We start from the raw sequence: 22,882 nt of genomic DNA, 5'->3' as shown, positions 1-22,882 counted from the left end.
TGTGCAATGCATACATTGGTGACCGAAATAAAGTAGCAATGTAATCAAGTGTCGACTCTAAGAGCAGTTCAAATCAACATTAAAATGACCAACGTGGTACAAATACAAAGAAAATGAATCTCTTTACGAGCGCAGGCATTTCTGTTGAGAGAGTCATCACTGAACTCGGTATATTCTCAGAATTCCGAGGGGGCCAGACCAAAAGAGGGCGTGCCTCCGTGAAATGTCGCAAAAAGGCTGGGAGATTTCCCCACTTCTAACTGGGAAGGCTGGTGTCCGAGGCATCTGGATCACACCATAAGTTATTTGTAACATCCCAAATTATTTCCCCCGCTATTCCATAACTTAACAGCTTTTGCCACAGTACCTACACATAAGTCTTGGTAGGTACTGCATGGTACACCATTAGTACAAAAGATGACAGTGTAACTCCCAAGTAAATACGCTGTACGTTGCGAGCTGTAATCTTAAGCATACCAATATTCTAAATGCAGACTTCCCCAATACACACACCATAATATACGAACATCTTTGGACATAAATTGATGTCTCCTAAATTGGTGCAACAACCAATACTACGGTTGACATTGATGACAATGCCCGATGAATGATTAAGTGCTAGGTGGGCTGTTAAAGGAGCATTTCACCGGTGGAGGCATGAATATGTATTGAAATAGGGTCCTATATGTAGTCGAATAATAAATTAAAATTCTAATTTGGTGCCGTCTTGACCGAGAAAAGGCAGAAAGTTACCTTTTGGCGCTTGTGGATTGAAGACAACAACTCCCACCATGCACCACGATGCACATTTTCGCTGGCCACTCCCGCTGATCTAGATCAGTGGGTCCCACGCCCTAGTGCTTGTAGTCTTATGAGAATCCTCCCCTCTTACGCTTCCTATTTACTTCTACGCAAAAATGTATTGCGTCATCTTAAACAGGAAGTGTTGGAGATCGATACGGATCTCTCCAGTCCCTCCAGAAAATAAGGGAATGATGCACGACCATTCAAAAATATGAGTGGGTTTCTAACGATACAAAGCTTAATGGAAATGGGTGAAGTTTCCCTTTAATGCAATGCAGTCACAGCCGTGCTGGGCTATAGGCTCCCACCTAGTGTGAGTGTGAGTGTGAGTGGCCCCTAGTGTGAGTGGCCCCTAAGTGGTACAGTAACAGTAGGTGGCAATTCCTCAAATCAGTCAGGTTGACGTGGAATGTTGTGGATGTCTGGTACAGACATCACTAAGTTTAAGGCCATGTCCACACGTATATGTGTATTTCTAAAAACTTTGTATTTTTCAGCTTTTTTGCCTCACATGGTCAGGTCACTGAACACAAAGCCTTTCTAAAACTAAAACCAGGGTGAGTATTTTTTTCAGAACTCTTCATGTTTGCTAAACGATGACATCATGACCTAAATTTACACATGGCAGTTTCACACATTGAGCATGCGCTAGAATCCTAAACACAATGATGCATTTTAACGCTTAAGCATTTTAAATAGATATTTCTATAACACCACTGATGTGCACAGGAACTTTTGGGAAAAAATACGGTTTCAGAAATAGCTATATACATGGGGATGCAGTGTACTACTACAATAAGACTTTGAAGGGGTGAGCAAAAAACAAACAAAAAGCTAAACAAAGTGATCCATAGTGCTCTGTAGCTAACCTTATTTGAGACATGCTGGCGTAGTTTGCAGGGTAAACTTAACGCTGATCTCCTGGACATGTCTTTTAAACATATTGAAATTCTCTTTACAATCTGACAGATATAAATCTGCAATAAATCCATCAAATGCTGTGCACATTTTTTTCAAATACGACATCTGTGGCTGTTCCAGGCCTGTTTTAAAACCGTCCAATCCCAGCTTCAGGGAAATTATCATATGGCCTACCTGTCTGTCTACCTACTTGTCTGTCTACCTACCTTCCTACCCAAACACACTCTGTCCTCATTGCTCTTCCACAAGGCTAGGCGAGACTTTAGCCTAAGCTAGCAATCTAATCATGTGTTTTGGGGGAGTGGCTTTTGCAGGGATTCATAAAGGGAGGGGTGGGATTTTTTCGGTTGGATTCTTTTAAAATTAAAGCTTACTCCAGCTGGTTTCCCCAAAGTGCCTATCCTAGCTTAAGGAAGCACTTATCATGCTCTTGGAAAAACCATTTGTGTGAGTACCTTGTGAGCAGCGCTCTACGTCTGTCACTTTCTCATCGCCGCAACCTGTCCAAAGTAACAAAACATCTACCAGAAAGCTGTGACCTCATCCATTCCCTTGCATTGTATAGGCTTATTATATATCCAGGGTTGTCATCATAAAGAAGGGGTCCATATGAGTCTGAAACAGAGTAGGGCTGCATGTGCTAAAGACCCACCTTGTATGTGTATGTTTCATTCCATGGTTACCTTGAACATCTCAGGCTTTCATTCTGTTTTAAAGCATATACTGTGTTTCATTGTTGATGTTTGCAGAATAAATAGTGTGTACAATAAAGGCTGCCAGGGAAGACTGAGCTAACCTTGAGTTGTTCTCTGCGTCTCTGTTAAATATCGCTTTCATACATTCCAGCGTCCTGATTGAAAAGTGTGATTGTCTTGCCATAGCTTTGTCCGCATTGGCTGACTTTGTCCAGTCGTCTGGCCGATCTAGGGGATTGCGCTAAAACGGCGCCAAAGGCTTCCCCTGCCATCAAGTGATCATTGGGTTTTCGTCCTCAGCCAAGCACCGATAAAGCACCGATAAAACAGCGCAGATAACCCCGGCGCTGTGTTTAGAATGCACTAAACCAACACAAGGCCATTGCTTATTGCTGATATGAACGAGGATGGGCCCTAGTTTTCATTGGCCTGCTGATCCAAAGTATGGTTGCTCCACAGTGTGGCTGATCCATAGTATGGGTGAACTAATGTGCTAAACCACGCGAGCACAAAACATAGCAGTTAACCTGGTTCAAACCCAGTCTGTGATCTTTGCTGCACTTTCCATTCCCCATTTCTAGACTCCAGATATTGAGAATATATTCATATGAGAAAATAGTCGTAACAGTCAGAACAGTAAGTCCAGTCTTGGTTAGTATTTTGTGAACAACAGGCCTTGGTTATTTAGAGGGCAAGGGTTTGTGGACTGTATTCCACCATGGCATCTGGACATACCAAGCATTTCTGCAGGCAAAGTACATGCATTTAGGCCAGGCTTAGGCAGTCGAAAGAGGGGAACAAACGCAAAGTGTGGAGAGAAAGGGATAGAAGGAGGTAGAGAAAGATTGGGATCAGATAGAGGAAGACAGACTGGAGGACTTGACGAGAGGATGTATGTAGGGGGGAGGTGTGGGGGCGGGGCAGGGTTTACTTACGTTTGCAGCCATTGTCCCACAAAAAGCCGCTCAGACAATCCCGACACTTGGGCCCTGTAGTGCCCTCCTTACATTTACAATATCCTGTGCCATCACAGCGATCACTGACTGAGCCATAGGGGTTACAATTACAGTCTGGAAAAAGATAACACACACACACACGCACAAATGCACACACATGTAAACACACACATACAAACAAACTAGAAAGTACCCAGTGCTTTGGTTTCTTTGCATGTTTTATGATGTTCTTTTCATTTATATCATGACACAAGTACAGAACTTAACCATCAATCTCCACTGCATGAAAATAGATAGCAGAATCCTTGTTTCACACTCGGCCAATCTACCCCAAATTATGCTGGTATCTGGATTCATGTAGGAAGAAAAATGTGACCATTTCAAATGTAATCGAGAAAGAATGAAGAAGAAAATGAATTTGTTGCTAAGTGCATGAATACTTGCAAATCCTTGTACTTAGAATTCATTTTTGGTCAGATTCCTGTAACTGTTCAACGTTGCGTGCGTTGAGCAAATTAAGCGATGCCTTTATCAACAGCTTTCATTAGCGATGAAAGTTGTTCCTGTTTCAATGCACATGCTGTACTGACATTTGAATGGTGTACAGAAGTAGAGACGGAAAAAATGTTCAGCAGAAAGAATGTGGGTGAGATTGACAATGATGACATTTATGATGTGAGATAAAAAATGCAAACACGGCCATAATGTTCAGACAAAGTCTTGACATCGATGCTATAGCTTATAAAAATGGGCATTATTGTAATGTCATTATTACACCATCCAAATCGTTGCATATGGTCAATAATACATATGTTGGCTAATGGCTTGCAGTGTTAAAAGTGCAAGCAGTTTTATTTTACACTGACCTGTCCTGAGCCTTGTAACGTTTCGTTTTAGTGACAGACCTTTATATACACATCACAACATGGAGGTGGTTGCATGTGTTGCTGCACACCCACCCGATTGATGTCCAGCGAGGTCACAAGGAAAAAATGGGGGGTAGTGGGGGTGAATACTGGAAGGTGGTGGTGGGGGAGGGGGTTAGGCCAGGGGCAATTACACAAACATGACATATGAGCTAGTGAGGCAGCTCTGACTTTTTGTGTGGCTACTCTGCAATTCCCCTGATTCCCCGCACACAAACAAAGACACGTAGACAACACACCAACAATTACATATCCCACACACACACTTGGACACAGAACACACAAACAACCACTCACACATAGGCCTGGTCAACACACACACACCTACACACACACACACCCACACCACACACACAAACATACTCATGGACAACACACACAACCACATAAATCTAGACAACACACAGACATTTAGACATTCCACACACACTTAGACCTAGACCACACAAACACACACACATAGGCCTAGTAAACACACACACACACATGCACACACAGACAACACACACACACACACACACACACACACACACACACACACACACACACACACACACACACACACACACACACACACACACACACACACACACACACACACACACACACACACACACGCACGTTATGTTTCAGAGATGGTGATTTTTGGTAGCTTTCAGAGAAGCTGGTAGAATTTTCTAAAGCAAGACGGGATATAATTGTTGATAAATTAATCATAAACGATCAAGTTATCAAATATTTAAAGGGGTGACATTATGCCAGCAGGTGTGATAATCAAATCAAACATTTCATAGCCTAGTTTGAACGAATCAGAAAAAGCTCAATTCTGGTATGATTTCACTTTTTGTGTCTGATCTATGGAACATATTAAAGTTATAGTATAGAATAGCTCTTTTTATTTTATATCTATATATTTTTTTCTATTATTGTTATTCACCAAACAAATTCATTGCACGTGTTTATAAACTTAGCCTACTTGGCAATAAAGAATTCAATACATTTCTGAATTTGATTTGGATTCAGAAAAAAAGTTTGTCAATGTAAATAGTTAATGAATGTATAATGCACATGTGTGATTTGATATTGGACTTATTTTCAATAAATGGATGCATAGACCTAAAATACCCATTTCTGAATTTCACACGGCCGAATGAGGGTAACCAAAACTGTGACTGGTGTGTAAACAAACAAGAATACAAACAAACAGACAAATCGAAGGTGGATGACAGCTAGAAACATGGCAGCGGCAAGAGTGATGGGAGAGTTGGTCCTCACAACAATGGAGGAGGATGAGGACAGGTTTGAATGTTTGCAGCAATAAAAACCCATATGCATCTTATCGTATGTGTATGCGAGAGGGAGTTGGATGGGCGGGGTGGTCAGGACGGTGGTATATGCGGTTGGAATGGGTTGAGGGGTGGTGGGAAAGAAAACTGACCTATGCACACATTCTCGTCTTCGAGCTCCGCCGACGCATTGCGGAAGTAGCCCAGCTTGCAGAGCTGGCAGTGCTGCCCCCTAGTGTTGTGCTTACAGCTCACGCAAATGACGGTGTTTAGCAGCTCGATGTAGCTGCAGCGGTGGGAATGGCCGAAGCACTCGCAGTCTTACAGAGAGAGAGGGGTGGGGGGGGGGGGGGGAAACATAAAGGGGGAGGGGAGGTAGATATACAGGGGGGGATAAAGAGAGAGATAGAGAGAGAGGTGGAAGAGGGTGTCTTAATGTGGATGATTGTTTGTCAGTAGGGCTTACTGTGTGCGCTGCTTTGATGGGAGTTAGCATCGGGAGGGGGGGGGGGATGGGTTAGCCTACGGCATGGGAGGGGCCGCGGCATGCCGTATGGACAATGGAGAGACAGTTAGGTTAGGTGGGTAGCTCAGGGTAATATTAGTAATAGTAGAGCACAGTAAGGGGGGATGGAGAAGGAAGAGGTCGGAGGAGAGCGATTAGTCTGTCTAGAAACACAGCCAGAGTAAGATACCAACACATTACATCACTGAACAACAAGGGCGAGAGAGAGAGGGAGAGAGAAAGAGAGAGAGAGAGAGAGAGAGAGAGAGAGAGAGAGAGAGAGAGAGAGAGAGAGAGAGAGAGAGAGAGATCGGCGTTTGTTAGGAGAGAGAACGTCACTTCAAAACACACCACAACGCATGATGACGGAGGGAACCAGCTGATGGCACATCGACACAGACACGTGTCACAGGAGGACACAGCACAGGCAAAAGCGCGGTCAAACTATAGGTGAAGTTATGCTCTGGGTCTGGCGAGGTTTTATAGTCTTGCGGTGACCTTATTATGAACTTATCTTGTGGGAAGAAATCTACTGGTGTTCAATGTTGCCGTAGACCAAAACCATTTGGAGCTAAACACTTCCTGGATATGAAATCACACGTAACCTTGGGTCAACTACCACCATTTATGTTATTATTATAATCATTATTATTGTTTGTGTGAGAAAGATAGAGCGAGAGAGAGCGAGAGAGAGCGAGAGAGAGAGAGAGAGAGAGAGAGAGAGAGAGAGAGAGAGAGAGAGAGAGAGAGAGAGAGAGAGAGAGAGAGAGAGAGAGAGAGAGAGAGCATTACAGATACTCTAGTATGCCATGTTCAGCTAAAACAAAAAGTTTAAAAGTTTTTTTTACAAGCCAGCATTGCACCCAAACAGGCTTTCCATATAAAAAATTCAAAATAAACTACAGAAAAAAAACAACTCAGAATAAATAATCCAATAGGTGCAGGGCGGGCTGACGATCAAATCTGAATAATTGTTCGAAATGAGGACGCAATAAAACGCAATGAAAGTCATAAAGGATCAGCATCTGGCATGAATGTATGCTGCAGACACCTGGCCAGCTGTCTGCGCCGGGGCCCATGGGGGGTGGTGGGGGTGGTGGGGGTGGTGGAGGGGGATGGGAGGTTCAATCTGTTCCTGTGTGCCGGTGCAGGGTTGCCCCAGCCCAGATGAGTTCCTTAAGCCTGTCCCACAACCCGCATGCCCAGCCAGAAGGTTGAGTGGTGGGCCGGGCTGGGGGCAGCCATGGTAAGGGGCTTACATCCCAGAGAGGGCTGATTATTATGGCTCTGGGGTGGAGGTCAGGCCTCTGCCCAGACAGGCCTGGCTCCTTTATGAAATGACAAAAAGGGGAAAGTGGCCTGTCCATTTGACCACCCTTTAGCCTGCAGCGACACTGGTCTTGGAGTGTGAGCTAAGACCTTTTCAATTAGACGCCCTGCCTCTCCAACAGACAAATAATCTCTCCTTTCCAGAAATAGACTACTGTTATAAATCATACCACAAGGGGGAATAGAAAAGCCCCAAAATGTGGTCCCTAAGTATAGTCGTGGTGGCCGATCACCTGCTTTATCTGTATGAGGGAGGTGAATAGTGGTTACAAAAGTTTCCTTGAACACGTAACAAAATCCTTGGCTTTCTTCTGTAAAGATATCAAGAACTATCAGGCCTATAGATGCAGACTGTTCTTCCTTTGGCCATACAATTACGGCCTCGAGCAACTCACCCAAGGATAAATATGATGGAGGATTTCAGTGACAACGCAGCGACAACAGAGGTGTAAAGAATTTGTGCCAAAGTCCTCCCCTTTATTTGGTTGCTCATCAGACGAATGTCGTGTCACTCAATTGAAAGAACAACACACAAGAGCTCCGATATAAGGTTGTTTTGATCTGTGTTTAATATAATGGTGATATTGGGTCTCCCGATTGAATATTTACATTTAACTTAAGGGCATTTAGGGCATTTATCCAATAAGTACATTTGTCAGAAGAAGGAGAAACAATATATTGCTGTCGGTAAGGATGTTCATAGAACCAAGTGCAAAGCACTAACAATCACTAGGTTAACCCATTCCCCCTTATAAAATAAGAGAGCTAGGATAAGACGCTACACCACTACGTACTATAACTTAGTGCCACCGACAATAAGTGCGTATTGTATGTAGTGGCAGGACGAACAGCCTACAATAAGAAGGGTGGGAGGGGGTGGCTATGGAGAGCCTGGGTGAACTCTGAACAGGTGAGTCTTGAGTCTTTTGCGGAGGTTGGTGAGCGACTCTGCGGTCCTGACATCGGCATCGGAATATAATTATAGAATTCATAAAATGTTGTATGTCGGCACCATGTGTAACCAAGTGTAGAAAGAGTGACCATTGAGGACATTGGGATGGTTTTGAAGGTGCTAAGTCAGGGCTAAACAATGAAATAGTGACACAGGGAGAGTTCAAAGCTGTTTAGGGTGGTGGGTGAACCCTGGAGCTCCTACCTCGCTTGCGGTTCGCAACGTGGACAGTGGGGGCGGTGGACAATGCAACTCGAGGCGCGACTAGACAAATCAACAAAAGAAAAGAAAGAAAAGCAAAAAAAAACAAGATGATAATTTGGTTAAACACAAGGAATTTAATGTTGGAGGGATCAGAGATGACGGGTAAGTAATGTTAATAAATAACAAATAGTAAGCAATGAAATATGGCATATGAAAACAATTTTATAAATGGCATTCTAAACCCACCAAAAAGGCAGCATGGAGAGGTAATAATTACAGAAGCCAAAGATATCAAACTTAAAGTTTGTTATCAGGTGTCTTCAAGTTGCAGACGTGTTTGGTTAATGTCCTCCTTCTCTCCTCTCTTTTTTGCTAAAAGTAGCCAGACAGACTTCCTGTCACCAAGGGTGGCAGCGTGCTGGGATATTTCATCCTATAAGTATGTGCACATACAGCAGCTCGTGTTTGGAATCACATTATTTGAGGACACAGCAAATCTTAATTTCTTTCCGGTCAGAAGGCAAACAGTGCGGAAAAAGGAAAATAATAGGGCTGCCAATGTCATTGTCCGATATAAACGTCCAGATTCATCTGTTCTGAACCCTTGCCTGCATTAGTGTAACTGCAGGGGGCTCACAGGTCGTATGCTCGCTGTGCCGCAGAACATCACGTCGTGCACGATTAAGCCAAGCTGAGCCTGACTCTCATCTGTGTCAAACGGTTTCTTATTGGTCTTGTGTAGTGTTCAATAGAGCCGGACGGATACTGCAGTTTAGGGGGCGAGGCCGATGCAGATATAAGGTAGTAAAAGAATAAAGATATCGATATATAGGCCAATATTCAAAATATACAGTATATGTGTAAGCCTTTATTCATATTGTGGTATCCTGGGGGTGGGGCAGGACCTTGGGATTGGCTGCTCTCCCACGGCACATTCAAACCAAGTGTGTGTCTGTGTGTGTGTCTATTTTTGTGTATGTGTTCATAGATGAATGAGCAAAGCATTTGTATCACAGTGTAGCACAGTGTAAAGTCCCCCTCTGTATTTGCTGAAACCTTCATCAAAAACAGGAAGTAGAAACCGTTAGGGGTCTTTTCTCTATACTTTTAAAGGGAAACATTCTGATTTTGAAATGGGGAAGGGGATCGGGACTATCACCGACAAAAGAAAACGAGCATTCACATCTAAACTAACATTAGTCCTTTTTCCATCAAAAAGATAATGCGCTTTAAAATGATGCGCATCAAAAGTTAGTGCGACATATGTGATGGAAAAAGGGTTATATCGCTCTAACGCCGATTTTGTCGCACTAAGTTAATTCGCTCTGCAGAGGTGGTTTTGGGAAAGTTCTAGCGACATAAAAGTAATGGAAAACGGCATTGTTGATGGAAAATCATCTAGCGGGTCAGAAAAATGCGCTTCAACACGGGGCATTGTGACACAATTTTTATTCGCTATAATCATTCTGTCGATGGAAAACCGTTTAGGCGCTTCTTATGTCGCTACAAATTAATTCGCTTTAAGAGTTAATTCGCTTGAAAATCTGATGGAAAAAGGACTATTGTTGTTTCGTTCGTTTTCTTTTCGATATTGACTATTTACAGATTTATCTCTATTAACCATCATCAACATCATTAGCATCATGGGATTTGCCTACCTTCTTTTCGGTTAGCGACACCTAGGGACGAGACATTCGGGCAAACAGCATGCAATTGAGAGAAACCAGTGTTATTGATATAAACACGAGTCGGGGGGAGTGGACATCCTATGCAACACTACAGATGTTCTAGTGGAGGAGGGTGAGGTGAAGGGCAAGTCCTTGACAATTGGCCCTGTCCTTAGAACGACATTTTGTATGATTGGTGGTGGTCGGGCAAACTACAGCCATGTGGCAGAGATCTGCCGATCCCCATACTGGGCGTCATCCACAGTAGATCCTAAATCTCTGTCCACCTCCCACCTATATGGAATCATATCTAAACCATATATTTTGTGAAGCACTGGTACTTAGCCATTTATAATTTATAATTTATGTTGTTTATACCGTCGGTTTTGTTTGCCCTGTTTGTTCCATCTATTTTTATACTTTCAGAAGTTATTGCAAGTCAATATAGACTTTGTATTTTTTCCTGTGTGTTCCACTGCTGCTGGGCGGTTGTAACAGGAATTTCCCCTCCGGGGGATTTATAAAGTTATTATCTCTATCTCTTATCTCTAAACTTAACTTATTTTGAGAATCCATCAAACATGCACCGGCGCAGGACTCATCCAACAGGCCCCTGACTCCACTTCGCCCGGATGTTTGTTTCCTCCTGGATGTCATTCCTGAAACCCTTTCAATCATCGATTAGCTGACACAGCCCACAGCAATCATACCAAAGGTCGGTCTGGGGGCTAAGAACCAACTGGGCCGACGAGGGGCGGGGCTGGGAGTGTGAGGGGTCAGGGGGGCTACGGAGTGGCACAGGACACCGTGTACACACAAGACAACCAGACATGCCCAGCGGGAGGCATCAAGTCAGTTACTGGACAGGAAACCAGAGGCAGGTATGGTGAAGGGGGAAACGGACAGAGACGGACCCCAGGAGCCATTGTTTTCTATAATTGAAGGTATTTGTGGGTAACTCTCCCCAGTGAGTGAGTGTTGCATGCTTATCTCCAAGGAAAGGTAGCGCGGAAGGGCAGGTGCCTTGGAGGGCCAACAGTGTGCAGTTAGCAACATCGAGCAGTAAATAATCACCCTGAGCTACAGTGTGCAGTATGTATTCACCCTGAGCTACAGTGTGCAGTATGTATTCACCCTGAGCTACAGTGTGCAGTATGTATTCGTCCTGAGCTACAGTGTGCAGTATGTATTCACCCTGAGCTACAGTGTGCAGTATGTATTCACCCTGAGCTACAGTGTGCAGTATGTATTCGCCCTGAGCTACAGTGTGCAGTATTTATTCGTCCTGAGCTACAGTGTGCAGTAGGTATTCACCCTGAGCTACAGTGTGCAGTATGTATTCGCCCTGAGCTACAGTGTGCAGTATGTATTCGCCCTGAGCTACAGTGTGCAGTATGTATTCGCCCTGAGCTACAGTGTGCAGTATTTATTCGTCCTGAGCTACAGTGTGCAGTAGGTATTCACCCTGAGCTACAGTGTGCAGTATGTATTCGCCCTGAGCTACAGTGTGCAGTATGTATTCACCCTGAGCTACAGTGTGCAGTATGTATTCGCCCTGAGCTACAGTGTGCACTATGTATTCGTCCTGAGCTACAGTGTGCCGGATCCATCTGCTGGTCTCCCGTGGTCCAATCCATAGATTGGACATCATGGAAACCGCTCGACATCCCTATTTGGTTGAAAGGAAAACCTGCCTGCTCCTAGACCTCCGTGGCACACGGTTACCCGACCCGCAACAAACGATAAAATGAAAGCAAATCTACAGACAGATGATATTCTCCACTCATTGACTCTCTTCCTCTCTCTCGCTTCTCAGAACTGTATGACACTTATCCTTTATGCAAGCCAGAGAGCAAACCACATGGAAAACTAAGATGGTGTGGGTGGGGTGTGGGGGGGGGGTAGTAATTTGTTTAATTCAGCACATTGACTATGTGATCAATATCTAATTACAGTGTATTTCTTGGGGAGGAATAACAATGAATTAGTAATGGATGTAACACTGGGACAGAGAGTGATAGACGACTGCAGCCCGGCGGAACCTCATGATTACCCATAAGATGGTGTTTCCCTGTGGGGGGTTTGGAAACGGAGTGTAGCGACTGGCATGGAGTGAAGGAGACCGCAGGGTTTCTGGGAGCTGCTGCAGAATGGGGGGTAGGATAATTGCTCTAATCACAACCCTTTCATTTCCCCACTTCATTTCGTACCCACTTTTCTAGGTCCCTGTGTGTGCATGTTTATGTGTGACCTGGTGCTATCGACTTTGCTGAATCACATGGTTTTTGAGTAATTACATTAAAGTGGTATAAGGGTAGCCGGCCTTAAGGGTAAACAATGGTTATTTACTAGGTCAACTCTGTGTTTGAGAGGTGTGTTAAGTCACAAAGGGGCTTTGGGGCGTTTTTTCTCTGGTTAGACATTAGACATCAGACAGATCATTGGACAATAGTTTCAAACGTGGTCCTTATTGTCCCTCACAATGTGAGCCCAATCATATGTCTGTCTTCACTGTGGGCTTCCTTGGTGTCTAAATGTTGACCCTTCAGCCATTCAGAATATAATTAACACATAAGAAAGAGAAGGGGGGGACACAGGCCCCCCTGCTGGCTCAACATCTGTCCCGTGTTTTTCGTTCAAATCAGAACCATCATCGGAACATGAAGAAAACAGTCATGGTTTGGGAGGAATCAAAACACACGGCCAGAATAGAAGCCAGCTTCTTCTTCTTGTGCATATTGCGTCTGGGTTTTGTGCATTCATTATTTTGTGAGCATATTCAAGTAGTAGTAGCTAATGAGTAGGGATGAATTTGAGTCAATGTCATACAACCCGGCATGAGAAGCAGTCATGCAGATCTAGGAACCCCCTCCCCTATTTCAGGTTAATATTTAGCATTAGCAAATTCTCAATCATTCTCTAAAACGATTCCCTAGGAAGTACAGTCTCGTCTGTGTATCTCATCTCCGAATTGAACACCCACTCGCTGTTCTTACATTGGCTAATAAAAAACATCGCTGTTTGTAATCCTGTGGTTTAAAATAGCTTCTCATCGTCGGTGTGCTTACAAAAGTGTTTTCAACTGGATTCTGTCGTCTTTATTAAGAGACGACAGCTACTCGTCAGAAGCGCCCTGCGGGCTCATGTGGAGACAGGACTATTGCTTTGTAAGTGTGTCCTTTCAGTATCACACAAACCACCAAGCACTCACACATACCAACCAAACCCACACTTTATCACTCAGGCACACACACATTCACACCCACACTCGCACTACTATCTCAATAAAGGTTGTGATGGCTACAGTTGGGTATCGTCTTGCCTGAACTTTGGATGGATTGTAGAGCATGAGAGAGAGAGAGAGAGAGAGAGAGAGAGAGAGAGAGAGAGAGAGAGAGAGACTGATATAGGGCATCATGGTGACCTTGGTTGTTTAGGTGACCTTGGGTGTTTTGAAAGGCGCCTCTAAATTAAATGTATTATTATTATTATTATTATCATGTGTCTTATGTGCAGAGGACCTTATGTAGAGCACACACTCACAGTTCCATCTAGGCCATGCATTGGTAGCGTAGGATGGAGGGTGGGGGTCCGGGGCAGGAATGGGGGAGGAGGTGGGTGGCTGTTTTCTGGTCATTTTCTGAGGTGATCAGGGGTCAGGATGTTCACATGCTCAATGACCCTGTCATTTGATGCATGTATTTTAGGATTGGCTCCCTAACATCACCTGACACAAATTTTTGCCAATCAGAGACAACCGTCATAACAATAACCAGTCTCTGGTATGTTCCTCTAGTGTGTGTGTGTGTGTGTGTGTGTGTGTGTGCGTACGTATGTGCACGCGCCTATGTATGACTGTGTGTGTGTGTGTTTGTGTCCGGTGTCCGTGTGTGTATGCGTGCGTGCGCCTGTGTGTATGTGTGTGTGTGTTTGTGCATGTGTGTGTGTGCGCCTGTGTGTGTGTGTGTGTGTGTGTGTGTGTGTGTGTGTGTTTGTGTTTGTGCATGTCTGTGCGTGAGCCTGTGTGCCTGTGTGTGTGTGTGTTTGTGTGTACCTGCTCACCACACTTAATAGCGATAAAAGCGAGAGAGCTGAACAATGAGCCGAACGGAGCCGGACTGTGAACACACATTGTGAGCTGGTCAATACCCTTCCCTCCCACAGCTTCTGTGTTATGCAGCCTTCCAGGCAGTCGTAACCTGAGACATGGAGCCACCTCCTTCCTCCTCCTCCTCCTCCCTCCTCCTCCTCCTCCTCCTCCTCCTCCTCCTCCTCCTCCTCCTCCTCCTAAGGCACTACTGGCTGACGAAGATAATACCACGCCGCTTATATTAAAATGACCTCTTGTGACAGGATGCTGCGAGAGAGGTTCTGGCACTTTAATATAGTCTAGAGATGCCATTTATTCATAAAGCGAAGGGAAAGAGAGGAAGATAAAAATAAATAAAAACAATAGCATCGGGTATGCATTGCCAGGCGAATGTTATCAGGTTGAGTCTGGCTGTGGTGAATTAATGCAACCCCACTATCGTGACTATATAGCTGTTGGCTATGGAACATTTCTTGGGATGAATGAATACAATCTAAAAATCACGGACACCTTTAATTTTTGTAGCCCGGCGTTCAACTGGCAGCTCTATGTGAGACAAGTGCAGTACATATGTTTTTACATTTGGCTGCCAAGTTTACCAAAAAGAGGGAGAGGAGGGAGGCGAAGGGGGGGGGGGAGGCATGCAGGCATGCAAAGCGAAGCGTTGAGCGGTTGATAGGCTGAGATCCATTGAGATGGTCTACTTACTCACTGGACCCACGTTGTTAGGGATACCTGGAGAGAGAGAAACACCCGCCCACCCGCAGACAGAAGTTATTGCACAATTCAATATAGATTCTCATTCAAATAATGTAATCATAAATAGAGGGACTATTTTTACATTTATTTATGCAAAACGCTGGCATATTCACAAAAATACCACACAGAACAATAATAGCATGCGCGTTGATGGGCCTCTTCTTGAGCTTTGAACACAACAACAAAAACAACCGAGCACGGCGTTGTCACGATGAAGCTCGGTTGACTTGTTAGACCCACAGTACGAGCTACTCGTAAACCCGCCAGTCTGTAGATTCTCTTTCACAATTCAATGTAGGAAACATTGCATTGATTTACACAATTGCCATGTGTAAATCGAGGTCACAATGTTATTGTGTTGCGAAACCTGTTTCACTGGTCCATTGTTGACATCAAACACAACCTTGCGTACGCATTCACTGGTCCAACGAAAAGATGCACATTTGTTTGTTAGTGTGTGCATGCGTGCACTTATGTGTTTATGTACATACATATGTGTGGGACTGTGTTTATTTGGTTGTGCGTGTCTGTGTTTGTGTGTGTGCATGCATGTGCATTGGTTTCTGAGTGTGTGGTTTGTGTGCGCAACAGGAAGAAGGGGTGTGAGGTGTTCCGAAGCCCAGTGGGCAATGGACCACAGGTCCCACGATGCCTCCAGACACATCACACATGGAAATGATCAAACGGCATCAGAGACAAACACACCTTCAGCCTTGAAGCCCATGCCTTCAAGGCTTCAGATGGACATCTTCTCTCTCTCTCCCTTTTCTCCCTCTCTGTCTCTCTCTCTCTTTCCCCCTATCCCTCTCTCTCCCTTTCTCTCCCTCTATCCCTCTCCCTCCCTTTATCCTTCTCTATCTCTCACTCTCTCTCCCAGCAGCCAGCCAATCCCAGGTGCCAGACGGCCACTGTGCAGGTAATGCGGCCCCGGCTCATCCCGTAGGTGACTAGATATCCTCCCTCGGCGGGGGGCACTGCTGCCCCGGCGCCCAAGAGATTGAACTATTCTCAACACGGCAAGGGTGTCTCCTCATGCTCCTCCATTCCCCATGTGAATGCACCATGCTGGCACTTTGATCAAAAGCCCTGGCTGCACAAAGACGTAGCCCAATGTTAACTTTCCGAAGCCGATACCCAGATTTAACACATGGCTGTTATTTAAATGCTTTAGAAATACTGAATTAGCTCATTTATAATGTGCCTTTTCAAACCAAACATTGTAAACAGCCAACAGACATTTTGCAGTCATAAGGTCTCCCCTTGCAGCCCCATGAATCAATTAATTACAAAAAGAGAGAGAACTATATCAACTATATAACTTAGTGCCAATTTTTAACAAATGATGCATTTATAAGTTGTCATTTTTTACCAGAAAATCATATTGAATATACAGTACATCACAAATGCACATTGCGGTGTCTTAAAACTGTGAAACCTTTTTTGTTTTTTCGTGCATTTGCTTTCGGGCATTTGTCGATCTTAGCTTGTGGATACAAACTGCTGTTGGAACATAAATCTTTTTGCCACTATTGTTCATCAACTAAGGTGAAATATAATTCACAAATGTATCCACCTATAAGAAGCTAGGTTTCCTTTAGCGCATTGGTTCTCAAAGTGCGCCCCGCGGGCCAATGGCGGCCCGCAGAAACATTCCTGGGGGCCGGCAATGACATACCGATGTAAGCGGAAAAAAAAAGATTGATTTTTATTTATTTATTTATTTTTATTATTATATCAATATTAATTTAAACAAAAATAAATAACTATTAAGAGAAAAGTCGACTCTCTCTAGCTTTCAATTAAATCCTGTTACATTTGCTAGTTTTAATCCGACTGTACAATACTTTGAAAGGATGAACCTCAGTTTTGTGATTTAGACCTCACTTGACCTCACTCCCAGAAGTCCACGGTGCAATGTTTTTTTTCACCACTGGGATGCGTTTCCCGCCAAATTTTTCTTCTTTTTGCGGCCCTCCTGCTTTAGTCTGGGGGGAGAGAGAGGTTGGATGACCTAAGTAAGATTGAAAACACAAGGTTATATTAAAATTGATAAACGTTTTGAAATAATAAGATATATAAATCAATCTATGCTTAATGGGAACCACACTGAATACTAAAAGTGCTGCTACTTTAATTATTAGGGTAGTAGTACTATTGGATTACATTAGTAATCATAGTAAACATGTATTCTATTACTGTATTATGTGTGGGTAATCTTGTTAGTGTATATAAGTAACCATAAGTAACCAACAACTTTATGCAACTTCCTATCCCATCAGTAACTGATGCCCCTTGTTAAACGTTGCTGATCGTCAGCAGTAAAAGCTGTTGAAGATCACAATAAATTAAGTTCCGTAACTTAAGTTGGGGAACAAAGACCGCACCTCATCTCCCAAGACAATTTAATGTCCAAGCCTAAACAGATGTGTCCATCCATTTTTCCCTCTGTCTTTCTCTCCCTCTCCCTCTCTTTGAGCACCAAGGCCAAAGGGGCTTGAAGACTTCCTGCATGAGACCGCACCCTCACCCCGCACCTAAGGAGTATCAACTCTCTGGATGTGTCAAGCCATTTCCTGTTCCCTGTTTTTAATAAACCAAACATTAAGCTTGCCAATGGTGTGGTCCTTTAAGGGAAAAAATGCAAATGCAGTGTTTGAATATTGGCACTAAATTCACTCCATAGAGAACTGCATGTAGGACTACTAATTAGATCTGCTGTAATTACAAAGGTAGTTAAGATGCAAGCCAAAGTCCACTTCAAGCATTCTGGGATCTGTGGTCTTTGTGAGTGAGACATTTGGTGAGTCAACCGTTTGGAAATCACTCCTCAAAGCCAAACCGGAAAAAAGGGAAAAAAAACAACACAACCAAGAGACAACATCAACATAGGGTGAATCTTCTTGGATGAGCATATCAAAGGAGGTTTTTTAATAAAAAGACGTCAGCTGTTAGCCCAGCTAATGACAGATTGAGCACTGCTAATCATTTGAACTACAGCTCTCTCTCTCTCTCTCTCTCTCTCTCTCTCTCTCTCTCTCTCTCTCTCTCTCTCTCTCTCTCTCTCTCTCTCTCTCTCTCTCTCTCTCTCTCTCTCTCTCTCCTGGTTTCTTTCGTTGTTACTCCTGGCTGTCTGCCACGAAGGGGAAAAAGCATAAAAACTAAGAACAAAACCAAATTCACTCACAAAAACAAAGAAGTCCTTCGCAACAGGAGGAGAGGGAAGCAAGCTGGGCATCACCACAAATAAAAACAAGTCTGTGAGAAAATGGAAAATGAAACATAGGAAGTCCCAACTGGACTTGTTTTTCCCTCTTCGTTCTCAATTCATATCCCCCCACCACCAAACATTGTCCTAGGGAGGTACGGTCGACATGCATATGTTAAAAAAAACTTCCATTTCATTTATTTATTTAAAGTTGTATTCTCCTTACTCAGTGTCCTTGATGACTTAGTTTTCTGTGTGTGCAAGTTTTGGATTTCTAGGCATGCTAGCTTCAATCCACAACTAAACGTCAGTCCATTCACCCAGCTGCCCTCTGTATTGAGGCAAATGTCATAAATAAGGACACATGCAGAATTGTAGAAACCAATAAGGGTACAAAGATATATTCTGATGTCACATGGCAATATCCAACGCCATTTTGGGAGCACCGGGCAATTGGAATATTAGTTATTATGTTGGCAGTAACGTTTTTTTTTAGTTCATTGTGTAGTAGTCCATTGTGGAATGATTTGTCATACTGGGGAGATGTTGTGCCATTTCTCATGCTTGACACCGTTTTCCTTAGCCTTATGGTATATATGTTGATTTAAGATTTTACAGTTCAACTACTCTGTTGAGTCCTCTAACGCCACAGTATCGCTAACGAGTAGCCCTAGTTATAGAATTAGAGACGCTAAACCAAAAGGGGCCTCATTCAGATAACTACTGAATAATTACCAGAAACTATTCTTTTTAGAAATACAGTATGGACATGTGAGTGTCAACCAACCTACCAGTTGGTACACTCGACTAGACAGGCTGGTAGGCTGGTCTATCCATCACACCTGGCGCTATTATAGGAGCCCTTTCACATCACACCTAATTGTCAACTACAATTGCATTTTAATGTTTTGTTAATGATTAGTTATTTGTCACCCAAAAGCTTATAAATTACTAAAGACTGCTGGTTATTATAATGTGTTAGACGTAAATGATTCAATCATATTTAAGGGTTATTCACGGTTAGATTCCCTGGTTCTAGATACATACAACACTTGTACATGAATATCCATACACTGGCAGGGCTTCAAGGTAGCTTACAATGGAATAATTAACCAAACACAGATTGGGAGATTACGAGAGAGAGCTCTGACGTTGAACAGAGAAAAGAGGGAACTAGCAAAACCATGCAGACCTTGTTGTGAGACACATGCACATGAGGAATGAGGAACTCTTGTTTTGCTAGTAAAAATAACACAGACCCTTGTTTTTGCAGCTGACTTTCGTGCGTCATTACAGCCCAATTTAAAGAGAAAGAACAGTATAATTTCATAAACAGAGAAATAGCAATATTAGCTTAACGATCATTGAGGCAGATTGAGCCTGTGACTCTGCATTCAATTATTATTCTTTGCCTGTTACTGTTACTGTTATATTCGAAAAATAGTTGTGCATCATTATTGGTTTTTATACTAGTACAACATCGATTTCTGTTTAAAGTCCACTCATCTCTATATGATTCCTGACCATATCAATACATCACATGCATATGTAAGGCATGAAATAGATTGTTTTGTGTTGATTTGTGTTGATTTCATTGTTACTGAACAAGATGTCTTCGGGCGGTGACTGCTAGTCTCTGAGTCAGGTTGTCCAGTTGGCGAAAACGCAATTATTTTCACTTATCAGCAGTGTGTGTGTGTGTGTGTATGTGTGTGTTTTGGAGGATTGGGGCAGATGCTCAGGATCCAGGGGAGGTCAGGTCACAGGAATTGGATTAATTTTCAATCAGCGTCATTTCCAATCCCGTCCGCCTGGACCGGGGCCACGGTTACAGGACACGGCTGAGATCTAATTTTTGTCCCAGAACCCAGTAGCCCCGGTGGGGAGGTGGTGGTGGTGGTGGGAGATGGGTGTCTGTATTGACGATGGTCATGCTTTATTGATCTCTGTTTTATGAGCTGCCTGTGTGTCTCTGTGCGGTCGTATGGTCAGCTCCCAACGGGAGGCAAACATGATCTCTTCTGGACACACATTCTTTATTTTGGGGCCATGATCGAATGATCACTCAGGGAATGTGAATAACACACGGGAGCACACACACACACTGACAAGCACCCACCCACACATGTTTTATACACACAAACACACACACACACACACACACACACAAACAGAACACACTCGAGTCATGGAATGAACGGCACGTTCTCTTCATGGCCTTTCCAGAACAAACTCTGGTTTGGGAAGAATGTTCCTCTGACTAATATTTGCTTGTTTGGTTCCAACTAATCTTGGCCCCAGCAGTCCTCCTATGTTATGGCAGATCTTCTGCGGGGAGACGGCACAGAGCCTGGGCCAGAAACCAACCACTGAAAAGAGTGGAGTTATGTACTTTTTCCTGTTTCGTTATGAAAATATTCTACCGAAAAGCTCCCTTGGCGCGAGTAGATCTAGCTTTCAGTTGACTAGTTCTGTGTTTGTCAGTTATTTGTAACAGATCCTGCCTCCTTCAACATAATTGTTCAACACAAACATGAAGCGAAAGAAAGTGAAACACAGCGCTCACCCAGAGTTGAGCTTGTTTGCAATGAGACTTTCTATATTAGTCGAAAATCAGATTGTCAGCCTAGGTGCCACATAGCCGTGGACATCGCCAACACAGACAGTGGTGAAACAGCCACTTTGCTGTCTGCCACTGGGATAGCTATATCTCATCGCTAACCCGCTGTAAACCTCTTTCCCAGGTAGGGCATTGGTGTGTGACGGTGGAAATGCAGGTGTTCGCAGTGATCTGTATTCATATCTACCTTACCTCTATTGTAGCCAATGTTGCTAGCAACTTTCCCTGAAGCAATTATTTTAGGACAATATAGGTCAGGTCAGATCACCATCATTATCATCATCATTCTTACCACTATCATCCTCATAACCATCATCATCATATTGTCAGAGCATAGAATAATAGAGCAAAGAATGAGGTGATATCCTGATAGTTGTTGATCAAATGGCTCATTTTGGTAAATGTTTATGCAACCCTATCTAAAGTAACAGTACAAAGTGTTACCATAATAAACCTTATGGTCAATTCAATATATTTTAAACGTTGTCTTTTCCATAAATCGGAGGTGGAAGCACCATGCAGCTAAAGAAGGAGATCGACAATAGGCACGTTTTTTTTTGTTATTTTATGTTTTATTTTATGTGTGTTGTTTATTTTCCTGTCAACAGAACCCATAAACAACATCACTTTTTGCAGGAAATGTAAATTTTTAGACTTGAGCGGTCTTTAGAGTTTCCCCTTGAGGATGCTTTTAAGTACACATCGCCCCCACTAACTACCACGGCAGGAGGTAGAGGTGATGGCAGCTGGTCAAACTCAACTGTACTGAAGGTGGCTGCTGGCTTCTGTGATGGATCAGGAAAGCCTCAAAAGTGCGGTTGGGAAGAGTGTTCTTCAGGATGCAATGAGATATAGGTATGTGTCTGTGTGCGCGCGCACTTCTGTGTACACATATAGAGACACACACCAAAAAAAAGGAAAATGGGGCGACGGAAGAAACAAATATTTGAAAGAAAGATTACCGCCGGAGCTGGAGAAAGCGAAGAAAAGGCAGCGTAAACAAGCTGGGCCTCTAGGGACGCATGTGTGTGTGTGCGCAAACGTGTGTGCGTGTTTGCGCGTGTGTCTGGCGGGGGTGGGGGCATGAAATAGACACCAGGAGTAGCGGTGAGAGGAGCAGACGGATGAGCCAGGGAAGAGGCGAAGGAGGAAGGTGGTGGTGGTGACAGTGGGGGTGGCGCTGGTGATGGGGGGATGGGCGGTGGAGGGAGGGGGAGAGGGAGAGAGAGAGAGGGAGAGGGAGAGGGAGAGGGAGAGGGAGAGGGAGAGGGAGAGAGAGAGAGAGAGAGAGAGAGAGAGGGAGAGGGAGAGGGAGAGGGAGAGGGAGAGGGAGAGGGAGAGGGAGAGGGAGAGGGAGAGGGAGAGGGAGAGACAGAAAGAGAGGGCAGAAAGAGGGGGCAGAAGAAGAGGAGCTGAAGAGGATGATGAAGAGGAGACTCATGGAGTCGACATGGAGGTAATGCAAATGGCATTAACGGGGGGGGGGGGGGGGGGGGGAATAATGAATGCGTACGCAAGGTTGTGTTTGATGTCAACAAAGAAAGGGGAGAGGAAGGTGCGCGCGGGGTGTGAAGTGGAGGTGAAGGTATCTACGGCGCTGTGCAGAAGCAGATGTGTGTACGCAGCTTCAGAAGTAATAATGAGCCATTGAGCTTGCCTAAACAAGATGGCTGCAGCCAGGTAGCACTAATTGACTATGAGATGCTTTCTAGAGACCCTTGGATTATAATATCATTTTAGTCCAGTTCCCCTAAGGAGGCTCGTTAAGCACGCTGTATCGACTACTAAACACTGGGCTCGGGGTTAGGAGTGGATAGGCCCTTTATAGTTGTTGACAATAAAACCCTTAAAATAACTTATCCTTGGTTGACTTCTATGTCTTTTGTTTTGTTATTATTTAACATATTGGAATGTTTTAATGTACAGGGAAGTCTATGAATAGATTTTTATGTAAATTAAAACG

The 22,882-nt window shown here is 43.8% G+C and overlaps 1 protein-coding gene across 1 annotated transcript in view; it reads right to left on the bottom strand.

The window, feature by feature from the left end:
- The window catches only part of ntng1a (netrin g1a), a 102,510-nt gene that overhangs the window by 4,633 nt on the left and 74,995 nt on the right, over positions 1 to 22,882 (bottom strand). The window contains exons 5-7 of the mRNA XM_056584754.1: positions 15,044 to 15,070; positions 5,741 to 5,908; positions 3,356 to 3,490 (exon numbers count right to left, since the gene is read on the bottom strand). Coding sequence (XP_056440729.1) covers positions 3,356 to 3,490; positions 5,741 to 5,908; positions 15,044 to 15,070 — 330 coding nt within the window. The remainder of the gene's footprint in view (positions 1 to 3,355; positions 3,491 to 5,740; positions 5,909 to 15,043; positions 15,071 to 22,882) is intronic.

This window comes from Gadus chalcogrammus, chromosome 23 (assembly GCF_026213295.1).
Source record: "Gadus chalcogrammus isolate NIFS_2021 chromosome 23, NIFS_Gcha_1.0, whole genome shotgun sequence".
NCBI classification, from domain to species: domain Eukaryota; kingdom Metazoa; phylum Chordata; class Actinopteri; order Gadiformes; family Gadidae; genus Gadus; species Gadus chalcogrammus.
Note: the sequence above shows the minus strand (reverse complement) of the source record. Positions and strands in the feature narration are given on the sequence as shown.